Raw genomic sequence first — 12,979 nt, forward strand, 5'->3', positions numbered from 1 at the left:
GGCACAATGCCACCTCGTTTTCTACCCCTAGACAGAAAACGAGCAAGATGTCACATGTTATCAGTTCAGTCAAGGTTAGTATTCAGCCACACACAGAGGAACAGTGGTGGAGGTGGAAGGCAGAAGGCAAAGGGAACAAAAAGTGAAAAACTGTTTATACGTTGCTGTTTTATCCCTCTTAGCAAACCAGTGAATGCTAAGAGTTGTTATCATTATTTTCTTTTTACAACTAGTGCCCTACTCAGTCTATAGTCAAAAGAATGTCCAGAAGGCTCCTCTTGTTTATAATTTAGAACCAAAATGAGCATTAGCTCTTAAACTGCTGCACTTCATGAGCTGGCACATTTTTATCTGATATAAGAATTGGCTCAGGATTGTGAATTTTATTTTCTAATGTAGTTGCTTTTTCTTTTTGTTAGGGAGGAAGCTTTATTTTATCATCTTCTAGAGGCCAGCTCGTTCGATTGATACCTGATAGTTCGGGAAAGATTCATCAGCATGCCCTGCCACAGGGTCAGGGCATGTTTTCTGGAATTGGTAGAAAGGTTTCTTCTCTTCTGGGTATACTGTCTCCTGGAAATGGTGATATGGTAAGCTTGAAAAACTTTTATATAGTAACAGTGCCTTATTTTTTCTCTGTAATTTCTAACTTCAGTATTTAAGAAAGGAAAGAGAAAAGACTGTGTGAGGCTGTATGGCGACTGAAAAAATATAAAAGTTTCAACTCATTTATGTTACTTTGAAATGTAAAAGAAAGAAATAAGTAAAGTTTATGCTTTTTAAGGTGAGTGCTAACTTGCTCTTCAGATTTGAGTGCAATGAGACTTTAAAGTAGAAATACTGCCTGGGGGATATGAAATGATTCAAAGTCTTTCCCGATTACTATTGGAAAAAACTAACAATAACCTCTAATTTTATTTTCCTCATTTAGTCACCAAAGGTTGGTGACTGGGTTGAGCCTTGTCAGTGAACCCTGCAGAAGCTGAAAGACAGTATGAAAAGCATACTTTTTATAGATGTTCTTGTATCTATAAAATAAGAGTTTTCTGAGGAGTCATCTAATGTAATTTATGTAGGTTGTCCAAGGAACTAAATTTTTTAGACTGAGAGTGGTATAGACTGTATCCAAATATTAAGGCTGTTCTTTAACCCTTTTAACTGTTTATGTTTTAAATGCAGATTTCTAGTGTTCTCTGGGATGGAGAGAGATCAAGTTTTTATATGCTAACAAATTTAAATCTAAACAAATGGGAGATTGATGATGTCTCGGAACGTTACATTCTCAGCTGGGATATCAACAGGATCCTGAAAGAACATATTACAGATGCAATTTGGGTAAGAGCCATCTCACCTAGAAAGGGTTTCTTGATTTGTTTAGTAATGTGTTTATGTATAGTTATAAATCAGATGTGTTGCTTTTAGGGTTCTGAAAGTAACTATGAAGATATTAAAGGAGGAGTAAACATACAATACATGGATTTGCAACAGAATCGGTAAGGAAGTGCACTTGCGTCTGGTAAGATTTACACTAATGAAATAACTTGCAATTTTTTACTTGAGTGCTACTCTTGGTAACATAAATATGTCATATTAGCATTAAGTATCTCATTATCTGTCTGTATAGGATTACCAATTCTCTACTAAGAATAATTCCTTTCACTTTTTAAAACATAATTTTATCTGATTTGAATATTAGTTTTGTTTTGATATTACAAAAATAGCAAGTAAACAATCATAACTTGTTCCATCAAATCATAGAATCAACCAGGTTGGAAGAGACCTCCAAGATCATCCAGTCCAACCTAGCACCCAGCCCTATCCAGTCAACTAGACCATGGCACTAAGTGCCTCATCGAGTCTTTTCTTGAACACCTCCAGGGATGGTGACTCCACCACCTCCCTGGGCAGCCCATTCCAATGGCAAATCACTCTCTCTGTGAAGAACTTCAGTATGTCTTGTATTTAGTTGCATAAAACCCTAAATGCCTTGGTTCAGTTTTGTATCACAGCATAAATACTGTTAATAAAACAGCTTGAAACAACAAATACAATAGACTCATAGAAGAGTTTAGGTTGGAAAGGACCTCTTGAGGCAACCAACAACTCCCCTTTGCCAGTTTAACCCATTACCCCTCGTCCTGTCAGTACAAGACCTTGTAAATAGGCCCTCCCCAGCCTTCCTGTAGGTCCCCTTCATATACTGGAAGGCCACTATAAGGCCTGCTGGAAGCCTTCTCTTCTCCAGTGTGAAGAGCCCCAACTCTCACAGCCTGTCCTCATAGCAGAACTGCTCCAGCCCTCTGATCATCTTTGTGGCCCTCCTCTGGACCCTCTCTAACGGTTCGATGTCCTTCTTGTGTGGGGAGCTCCAGAACTGTGCACAGTAAATACTGTACACCACACAACACCCCAAGCTGGAAAATACTTATTTGCAATTGTACTTAAATATCTGGGTTTTGCAAGTGATAGAGTTTAAGCAAGTGAGATGGGTAATAATCATCTCTTAACAGTGTCATATCTGTTGAATAGTGATGGACTGGTGATACTTGCTGCAGCATGGCACCCTGGAGATCATCCCTGTCTTGTCTACTACAGTCTGATAACAGTAGAAGATAAAGGCTACCAGATGTCTGATGATGTTGTTGTGGAGGTCACACAGTATAATCCATCTTTTCAGGTATACAAATGAGGGCTCTGAAACTGAATTAAGAAAGCGCAGTGTTTCAGAATATTCCTGTACATAGATAAGTACAAAATGGTGTATGTAGTTGATACCATTTTTTTGTCCTAAGGAAAATCTTGGAAGTGAAAAATCTTGTTCTTGGAAGTATGTTTTAATAATATTTTGAGGGAAATACGTACTAGTGTCTTTTGATGTTTATTGCTAAGTGCATGCAAAGTTTATGCTTTATGTATTGAAGTATAAAATGAAAAAGCCTCAAAAACAGAAGGCTGAAGGCAATGATTTGTTTTAATGTTTGTACTCTCCGTGAAAGTTTCTACAGACTACTTTTATAGTATACTTGTGCAGTCCATTTAGAACAGATTTCAGACTCTGAGAGTGTTGTAGGAGGATAAGGAGTTAAGACACTTGTGTTTTGGCCTTTGCTAGATAGCTGGCTTGCTGGGAAAGGACACATTGATTGTCTTTAGTTTACCTCCTTTGTGTGATCTCTTCTGGAAGCATAAACTTCTGCATTAACTACCTTTGGTAAATTTCTTCTGCTCCTTCTTTTCTGTCCCTGTAATGGCATCTTAAAATTGCATCTTAAGATGGAAGGAGAGTGAAAAAAATGTAGAATAATTGACCTGTTTACTTATGTCTTCACATGAAATTAGCAAGAATGTAATACTTGTGAAAGAAAAGAAATAGTAAGTTTATGGCAGATTAAAAGAGGTTTTCTCTTGGTTTTGGGGTTTAAAGTTGTATCCATATCTTCTTGTTTAAAAATAAAAGCAAATTTAGGCAACTCAAGTTAGCCTTTATATGTTGAATGTTTGTTTAAGGGTTTGATTATATAGCTGATATTGTTCATATCTAACACTTTCAGCCAGAAGAGGAAGTGTCATGCTGTCTGATAGTCCCAGACTACTTTAGCCATGCTGCTTATATCTATAAGGAAGATGAAGTGTTTGCTTGTTCCACTGGAACTGGAAGAATTTCTTTACCACAGGAGAAAATAATATTTGGCATCCAAGGTAAACATGCAGGAGAATTGTAATCATTACTTTATAAATCAATATTTTTACAATATTATATTTCTTGGAGAGCAGAATCTTGTTTACAACCCTTTTTCTCTTCATTAAATCTGAAATCTTTCAAGTTGAAAGTTTCTCATGGGCGTATGGAGAAAGCAGGTATCTGACATCCACTATTCAGGATGAAATTGAAGTAGATCCCCACTTCTGGTATATGAAAGGTTTGGTCTGGTATATGAAAGGGTTGGGAGTATTGCTTGGGGTTTTTCTGGGAGGGTTGGTTTTGGACTGTTTTTGTTTGTCTTGTTGGTTGGGGTTTTTTTTGTCCATTTTTATTTGTTTTGTTTTGCTTTTATTCCCCAGCATTCACTGACTTATGGGGGATTTTTTTGTTGATTCTGTTTTTCTTCAAAGTTATGTTTTATGCTGAGGCTTAGACTAAAATTGAACCTAGGTGCCTGTGACAGATGACTGCATGTCATCTTGATCTTCAGAGGTGTTTTCGAGTGGAATGCACACGTCAGCCCTTAGGGAGATTCTGAACAATCTGTTTTGTTTTTTTTCCTTAAACTTGCAGTATCTGGAAATCCTGAGCAGCAGATAGTATCCACAATTTCTGCAAATCAGGTGCAGTTGTCATAACAGAATTCAGGAATTAGCCAAGAAATGTTTTGTTCTTAAATTAAAATGGCATGTACTTGATTGTCTTTTTTTTTCTTCTTCTCATCTTAGGAGATAGCATTTTAGGAGCAGGGTCTTGTACCAACCTCCCCATCTTCTTTACCAAAAAAAGTGGGCTTATCACAATCTTGTCCAGGGAAAACACCTCTGTGCTTCCTGAAGACCTTGAAGATTCTCTGTGCTCGTCTGTTGCTGGACCAAGAAGTGAGGTAATGGTTGGTTGGGTAGTTAAAAAGTCAAGGTAGAAATAAAATGCATTTCTAGCAGTTTTGAATTTTGACTGGAAATCCTGGCTTGTTTGACTTTTAAACTGCTTTTTCTCATCCCCCGATTCAAACACTTTTAATCAAAGCAGTTTTCAAAACCAAAGAAATTTTGCAGCATCTGACAGGGGCAACTTTTTTATTTTCCTTTGTTTTGAGGGTAAGATTTCTATGACTTTTTTTTCATGTTGATGTATTACTATATGTCACTAGGCCTGATGTGACACTACTGCAGAGACTTGGACTGCCTTCTCACGTTTTGATCAGAATGGCTGCTTCTGAGTCTAGTCCCTTGTACATATAAGAGATACTTTTTCTTAATCACACTGTGAAAAGTTTGGAGGCTAAGCTGAGAAAGGCTATGTAATTCCTGTATATGGTTTCAACACTCATATATTTGTGTGTGTATATGTATGTATATTTTTATATAGTCTTATACAAGTAAGTTAAAAGTATTCTAATTTTGGCAATGTTTGTTAAGCTCTTGTTTACTTTAGATATATTTTAGTTAAAACATGCATGCCCTGAAGTGGGGATAGATTAAAAGAGTAAGTTGCTACAATACAAACTGGAGAAAGTTTCTGTAGGGTAATAGTGAGTTTCAATCCATACTTTAATTCAGTCACCTTTTAGATCAGTTACGGTGATTGCTCAGATTGCTTTTTCTTATTGAACCAATATCTAGTTTGATTTGTTTCTGCTTACATTGTTTTTATGGGTGATAGTACTTAATGCAAAAGGTCTGTCAAAAACGTCATTCTTGAACAATAAAATATTTCAAATTAGCAAAATAAGTTTGGCTTGTGAAATAAGTTGGTGTAAATTCCTTTGCAGTTTGTCTCATTTTTATTAAAATGAGGACAAACCACTGTATGACTTCTACTGTAATTTGTCTGTGGCCAGCCTGATCTAGGATAGGACATCCCTGCCCATGGCAAAGGGGTTAGAACTAGATGACCCTTGTGGTCCTTTCCAACTCTGAATGATTCTATGGCTTATGTTTGGTTTAATAAACACAACAGCTTCCAGGTGGCATTTTTATTTTAAATTTGTTGTTGCAACTTAGAAAAAATGTTTTAATTTCACAATGAAGATCTACATTTGTCTTTCAGATGAAGTTTTTACTTTGTATTTTCAGAGCCCTGTGTTTGACACAACCAGTAGACTAGAAATGACAGCTCAAGAGGATAAGACTAAATTACTGAAGTCTGCTTTTCTCCATTACTGCAGGTAGAAATTGTTTTTTTTTTTTTTTTTGTTTTGTTTGCTATTTTTGAAGGAACTCTTGAGTAAGGAATGGTCTTGGTAAAAATATTCTTATGCTGTTTTAATTAAAGCTATTTTAATGACATGCACATCTTCATTAGAAAAGTGTTAGATACATCTTGAGCTAGTGAAGAACGGATGATAACATGCTAGAAGGAGGCAGACTTCTATAGTTTCAATAACTTTTTCTTACTCTATAAATGGTGATGTTACATTACTGCCAGTGAAACAACTTCAAAATTTGGTATTTGCCTTCTTTATTCTTAAATTAAGTGGTGTTTTGTTGTTAAAAAACCCACTCTTTGCATTTCTTCCTTGTGTTTATTTGTATAACTGTTTCACATAATGCTTTTGTATATGGTTAATTACTGTTTATGTGGTGATAAAAAATAACTAGCATGGAGTTGAAAACAGTGTCAGAAGAAAGTGGAAAGTAGTAAGGAAAAGAGTGTGAAACAGTAGGAAAGTTGAATGTTATTTTGATTAAAATGTGGGTTATATCCATGAAAATAGAATATTAATTTGATATGTATTGTATTGATTGAGTAATATCTCCTAAGTAATATGGTAAAATGAATGAAGAACTCTTCCAGGGAACTGATGTAGCAGTGACTTGTCCAGATGGTCAAGCAATTGATGCAGAACAAATTACAGAAGGTTGTTTATTAGAAGATTCAGTATATTCCAGTTTTAAGAAGTATAGTTTATTTTATTAAACCTATATGCAATTTTTGTATGCACTGTTAGGTTTCATTTCAAGATATCTTGGTCATATGATACACCTTTATCTGTACAATCAGAACATCTCATATCCATATTTTAAAGATTGATGTTTATTATCTAAAGCACTTAATAAAAGGCATATCAGAAATTCCTGAGTGGTTCTTGCAGCTATACATGTATCTATTGCTTTTATTTCACATATTTTCATGTTTCTTTATTTCAGAAAAGATACAGTCAATGCACAAAGCATGGTACTTGAGCTTGTTCAAAGTAATGCAGATCTGGATTCTGATGGTGAACTGGATAGGGCAGTGACTCAGATCAGTGTGGACTTAATAGATGATTACCCTGCCTCTGATCCAAGATGGGCTGAATCTGTACCTGAAGGTAAACATAATGGTTCTGGGTTTTGTTGTTGACGTATTTGGGGATTTTTGGAGATGGTTGGCTAGGGTAATTTTTGGTGAAAAATTCTTTACTATAGATAAAATTAAGCTTTGTGAAAAAGGCATAGGTATCCCTTGTCCTCTTTTCCATCATTAGATGTATTTCCAGATAGGCTAAAAGATGCATCCTTTCAGACTGCTACATAAATTTGCAGTCTGATGTGGTTTAGTTCTTTACTTCATATAGTAAACTCAAACAGTAGAGAAACCACTTCTGAGAAGGTCACTTTAAGCAAGGAACAGGAAGTGTCACTTTAGTGTTTCCAGGATTCCTTGAGTAGATCTAAATTACTTTCCACAAGTAGATAAGACTGAGTGAAAGAGTTTATTTGCTTAGTCCTTTGTCATTATGGCTGCACAGCGTCTGGTAGGCTTGGATCCTAGGTAATGTGCCCTCTTAACTCTTTAGCAAGTTAGTATTTGTCTGCCTAAAACAAGACTAGAAAAATTAATTTTTGGGTATTTGTTGTAGGTAAATGATTAAAGCAGATAGGTTTTCATCTAGAAGCCTCTCTGTTCAAGTTGCCCTGTCTTATCTTTAACAGCAGTATTAATTTGAAACTATCCCCAGGACCTCTAGGCAGTATTCACAGTTCCTGAGCAGCAACTCCTTTTCAACGTTCGTGTAGTAGTTACAGATGTGAATGATGCTTCCTGCTGTTACTTCTACATAGCAGTGATTTAGATATTGTCATGCATCAGATTCTCAGTGTTTTCTGAACAGATTTAATATTTTTAGTCTGGCATCTTCTCTGTATTTATGTACTGCTAAAGCAAGAAGTGAAAATTGATAGCTTCTTCAAATTAGTCATGCTAATTTTGCTCATAGTGATAGTTCTCCTGAATTTTTGTATCTTGGTATTCTTCTGATTTGAAGCACACTTAGAAACATGCAGATATTTTGAAATAAGAAAATAACTGGCTCTAGAAGAGCTTGCTTAGGTGAGATACTTGTGGGGATAATCATAACGAACCTTCCATCATCCTTACTGACTCTTAAGAACCTCATCATCCAGATGATGTTAGCTGGCTTTTCAGATGTCAGTTCTTTTGACAAAGAGAAGTAGGAAAGTGCTGGGGACTATACATATGTTGTGCAGGTAACACAGCATCAGTTAGGTTTGAATGCGTGTTAACAGTTTATCTTGCAGTATCTGTGGTCTGGGGCATGAAAAAATGTAGCAATATCTGTTCTGTAATGAAGATAGAAATTTGAATCTGAATTTTACTAAAACCTGAATATGTTTATTAGCTGATATATTAGCAGGTAATAAATTGAATGCTTCAGAATAGCTGAGTCTGACCTAGATACTTGTTTTTTTCTAAAAGCTTTACTTCAGCTAGGATAGAGTTTTAAAAGCACGTAAAAATGGCCTAACAAGCAATATATAAATCTGTGTGCATGTTTTTAAAGTACCAGTAGAGTAACACTATAGAAATGTTTTAACTTCAGAGGCAAAATACAGTAGTTACCAAAGAAATGAAGATATCAAGTGCTCTGATCTAGTGTTTTTCTCTTTTTAGAAGCAGCTGGTTTCAGCAACACATCTCTCATTCTTCTTCATCAGCTAGAGGATAAGACAAAAGCACATAATTTCTTCGTTGAGTTTCTCCATCAGGTGAAATCCTCCTGCTTTTTTGGTGTCAGCACATGCAGAGTATTATTTTGTGTTACAGTAATTCTTCTAGACCGCTGTGGTGTTCTGTTATTTTTTTCAATGACAGGTTGGAGTATTTGAACGTTTAGGCAGTTTTCCAGTACGAGGGGTGACAATGGCAACCCGATTGCTGCTCTGTGAGCATGCAGAGAAACTAGCAGCAGCTATTGTTCTCAAGAATTACCACTCCAAGCTGCCTGATCTAGTGAATGCTGCTATACTGATTTCGTTAAACAAAAGGGAGTGTGACATTCCACCAAGTCTTACCCCTGCAGATGTCTTCTTTCGGGAGGTAAGAAACCTGTTACTTTTTGAATCGTTATATGGTATCACTTGTGGTACAGGGATGCTGCAGTGCTTTAATGTACACTGTGAAACTATTCCCTTTAAAAAACAATCAATTAAACTTCATACAATTCCCATTTAAATAGATGGCATTAGTGCCTTCCTTATTTTAGCATACAGCTTTTTTTGTTTGCATCTGAAACACGAATTTTGACAAATTTCACTCAGAAGCAGTTCTGATTTCCAACTAGTTTGTCATATAAAAAATCTGCTTCGATGAGCTGCCCTGAATGGAATTATATCAATTCAGTGTTCCAAATTTTTGTTCTTTCCAACATTAATGAATCTGAGCTAGTTCTCAGTTTATGCTACATTCCAGTCAAGCACCCAGTCTTTATTTCTTTCTTGCTGCTTGAGAAGAATTATACAGAAAACATTCTTTTCTTAGGAAGTTGTTTTTTTCCTATAAAGAACAGTAGTTGTTAATGGAGAAATTTAAGAGAAAATCAAAATTATTTTAAAGGAGATATGTTATCTCAAAAACTTCATCTAACAGTGATGGTATTGCCAAATGTTTGAGAAGGTGATGGAGGAGTATGCTCAATGGGAAGTTTATGGAATTGCCTTCAAAAAAGATGATGACTTCTTTTCTTCCTTCAGATTTAAATCCAGAGAGAAGGCAGTTCTTGTATTCTAAGTATAAAATAAAAGCTGATGATTTCATTCTCAATTTCAGTAGCTGATTCCTCTTCTGGCTGTTGTAGTTTCTGACAATATTTGGCTGTTTTTCTGTACAACTCTCGTGATTTGGCTTTCAAGTATCAGCTGATAATGGATATGTTTCTGTTCAGTGCAATTTGTCTTCTGTCTTTAAGGTGTCCCAGATAGATTCCATCTTTGAATGCTTACTAGAAGAGGAAGAACAAATCCTGAAAGATATGCCTGTTGAATCAATTGAGTGGGCCCAGATAGTTGTTGATGTGAACAGCATCATTAAGGTATAGAACCACAGTAACCAGAATATTTGTGGGAGAGAAAAGTAAAAATTGAAGAGCACTTGAGGGGAGCATCTCAGTTACTGATATGTTGTGCTGCAGCGAGGCTAATTTTTACTGAGAGAAATTAAATCCTTAGCTGTGAGAAGAAAGAAAAAAAACCAACAGTAATCTCTATCCCTCAGTTTTCTGATGAGAAACACAACTAGTCAAAGTGTAGATAAGACGGGCACTTCTCACACACGCTGCTCAGCTCCCACTTCCGGCTATGCCTTCTTTCTGGCAGTCTGGTCTCTGTGTCTTGTTTTGCCTTTAACTCTCTAATACACCCAACCCCTTTTTCCTCTAACCTCCTTGTCATCTTCTTTTTTGACATCTCACCTCAGATCTCCAGATTTATCACGTGACATGTACGTGGGTTGATTTGGTTATTTCTGAAGGGAGGGAAAGAAGGAGTGGGGAAGGGGGTTTGTGTTGGGAGCCCTCCTGGGGACTTGCATTGTTTCTGGGAGGGATATTGTGTTTCTGTGTTACTTTTAATTTGTATATAACTGTATATATTTGTGTATATATGTTTGTATATTGTGCTAAGCTGTAAATATAGCTTCATTCTTTAATTCCCAGCTGTCTGAGTCTAGTCTGGGTGATTTTCTTAAGTGTGGGTGGGTGGGTAACAGCCAAACCAGAAGTGAGCAGAAGTGAGTGTGCTTTACTTATGACCAAATGCATTAGGGAGGGAAATATGGTCTTGCACAGAACTGGGGTCATTCATTTCTTGCCTGTTTCACTGCTAAAGAGAATTTGAGAAGTTGCAATGTTGTCAGGAGTTATGGCAGCATGAGTACATAGCAAAGAGTGGACAGCTTATTCTTTTGAGCACTGAGGTTTCTTGTTCAGTCAGTATGTGCTATTTTGTACCACTGAGAAAGTGATGTAGAAAGAAGGGGGTCATTAACAGTGTAATTCAGAATTACAAGACTTCTGTCATGTTCTGTGTATGGCCTGTGTAAACTTTCACTTTAAAGTACTTATGTCCTTGCCTTTAAATAGGAGATGCTGCAGTCTGCCTGTCAATATCGTCAGTCTAAAGCCTCTCTATATAAAACAGGAGAGCTTCCAGAAAGAGAACCTGAATATATTCCATGGACTGGTGAGAAATTATGATTACTATTTTAGTTATAATCTGTCCTAAACAAAAATAGTTTTCCTGAGTTTCTGAACACAAGAATTTCTGTCTAAGTGTTTAACTTTCCATTAAAATATGCTACAAGGTTGCCAGTAAGAATGGGAGAAGCTAAAGCTGTTGTTTGAGCTAAATGGAATAAATCAAAGAATACTTATTTTTAACTAAAATTCTTTTAAAAGCAAGTTTGGGAGATCAAAACACATTTGGTTAGTTGGGGTTGTTTTTTTTTAATGTGCTGGTTCTGGTTTGCAGACCTATGGCATACATAACATTAAAACTAAATGTAACAATACACGTTTTTAAAGGATTGATGATTCTCCACTTCCTTAAGTGTGTTTTATTTTGATGGTTTAATAACATGACAAACTATCAGCACTCCCCAGTTTAAGAGGGACAGGGATCTGCTGGAGAGGGTCCAGCAGAAAGCTACAAGGATGATTAGGGGACTGGAGGGCATGGCTTAAGAAGAGAGGCTGAGGGACCTGGGACTTTTTAGTCTGGAGAAGACTTAGAGGGGATTTGATAAATGTTTATAAGCATTTACGGTCTGGCAAGGAGGGGGGTACAGGCTCTTCTCACTTCCTCTCTGTGGTAGAACAAGGAGCAATGGGTGTAAGTTGCAGCAAAAGAGGTTCCACCTCAACACAAGGGGGAACTTCCTTACTGTAAGGGTCAGAGAACACTGGAACAGGCTCCCCAGAGAGGCTGTGGAGTCTCCTTCTTTCAAGGCCTGTCTGGATGCGTTCTTCTGTGCTAGATTGTGTGGTCCTGCTGTGGCAGGGAGGTTGGACTCTATGATCTCCTTGGGTCCCTTCCAACCCCTAATATCCTGTGATATGCTTGCAGAAGCAGGCAATTTCCAGTGCTGCTTAGGCTTCCCTGTGGTCTCTACATATGAAGCATACAACGTTTTGAAAATGAGGGGTCATGCAAGCTATTTTGTTGTGTTATGTCTTGGTGACTATACCCAAGTATTTCATTCAGATTAACAGAAGTTGCCTTTTCTAGTGTGCAGATGACTCTTCTGAAAAACAGCTGATATTGATGATTGACAGTGTAGACCTCTCTAGTTCAAGGAATGGTTTTGTTTCTGTTCTTTTTTTTGTTCACCATATTTTGGCCAAATTTAATATGTGAAGGTAGATGTGAATATATGTTTAGGGGGGTTGTGTTGTTTTGTTTTCTGTGTTGTTTGAGGTGTTTTTTGATTGTGTTTTTTTTTAATAGTATTGCTTTGATTTTTAAAATGGAAGTGTTTTATTTGTTCCTTCCTATTTCTTTTTTAACTATATATAGTAGTGGTTTTGATATACTTCAGCACAGATTCCTGTGGTGATAGAATCATTATTTTAATGTTGCCTGTGGTGTTTTCCCAAGCATCCAGTGGCATTCGTGCAGCAATAATACGTCAGCATGGAATCATTCTGAAGATGGTGTACCCTCAGGCTGACAGCAACCTCCGTAGCATCGTGGCTGAGCAGTTGGTGGCACTACTGGATTGCTTTCTAGATGGCTATGTTTCTCAGCTGAAATCCGTGGAGCGCCCTGCCGATCAGGAGCGATACAGCAATCTGGAAATGGAATACGTGCAGAAGAGATCAGAACTCTTGTCTCCTCTCCGTAAGTACTGTCTGTTTTCCTTAATCCAAGGATTCTGTGTGCCATTGGATGAGGAAATGGTGCAAACCTGGTGGAATAAATGGCATCTGAGGATGAATTGCATTTTTCACTCTGTTTTTATGATGTATGATGTTCTGGGCTCCTCAATTCAAGAGAG

The 12,979-nt window shown here is 36.9% G+C and overlaps 1 protein-coding gene across 1 annotated transcript in view; it reads left to right on the top strand.

The window, feature by feature from the left end:
• NUP133 (nucleoporin 133) overlaps positions 1–12,979 on the top strand; it is a 31,902-nt gene that overhangs the window by 5,466 nt on the left and 13,457 nt on the right. Inside the window, exons 6-18 of the mRNA XM_064158514.1 lie at positions 420–590; positions 1,180–1,335; positions 1,423–1,493; positions 2,530–2,677; positions 3,552–3,699; positions 4,432–4,589; positions 5,782–5,873; positions 6,856–7,019; positions 8,603–8,697; positions 8,804–9,028; positions 9,897–10,019; positions 11,067–11,166; positions 12,580–12,822. Coding sequence (XP_064014584.1) covers positions 420–590; positions 1,180–1,335; positions 1,423–1,493; positions 2,530–2,677; positions 3,552–3,699; positions 4,432–4,589; positions 5,782–5,873; positions 6,856–7,019; positions 8,603–8,697; positions 8,804–9,028; positions 9,897–10,019; positions 11,067–11,166; positions 12,580–12,822 — 1,894 coding nt within the window. The remainder of the gene's footprint in view (positions 1–419; positions 591–1,179; positions 1,336–1,422; positions 1,494–2,529; positions 2,678–3,551; positions 3,700–4,431; positions 4,590–5,781; positions 5,874–6,855; positions 7,020–8,602; positions 8,698–8,803; positions 9,029–9,896; positions 10,020–11,066; positions 11,167–12,579; positions 12,823–12,979) is intronic.

This window comes from Pogoniulus pusillus, chromosome 18 (assembly GCF_015220805.1).
Source record: "Pogoniulus pusillus isolate bPogPus1 chromosome 18, bPogPus1.pri, whole genome shotgun sequence".
Lineage (NCBI taxonomy): Eukaryota > Metazoa > Chordata > Aves > Piciformes > Lybiidae > Pogoniulus > Pogoniulus pusillus.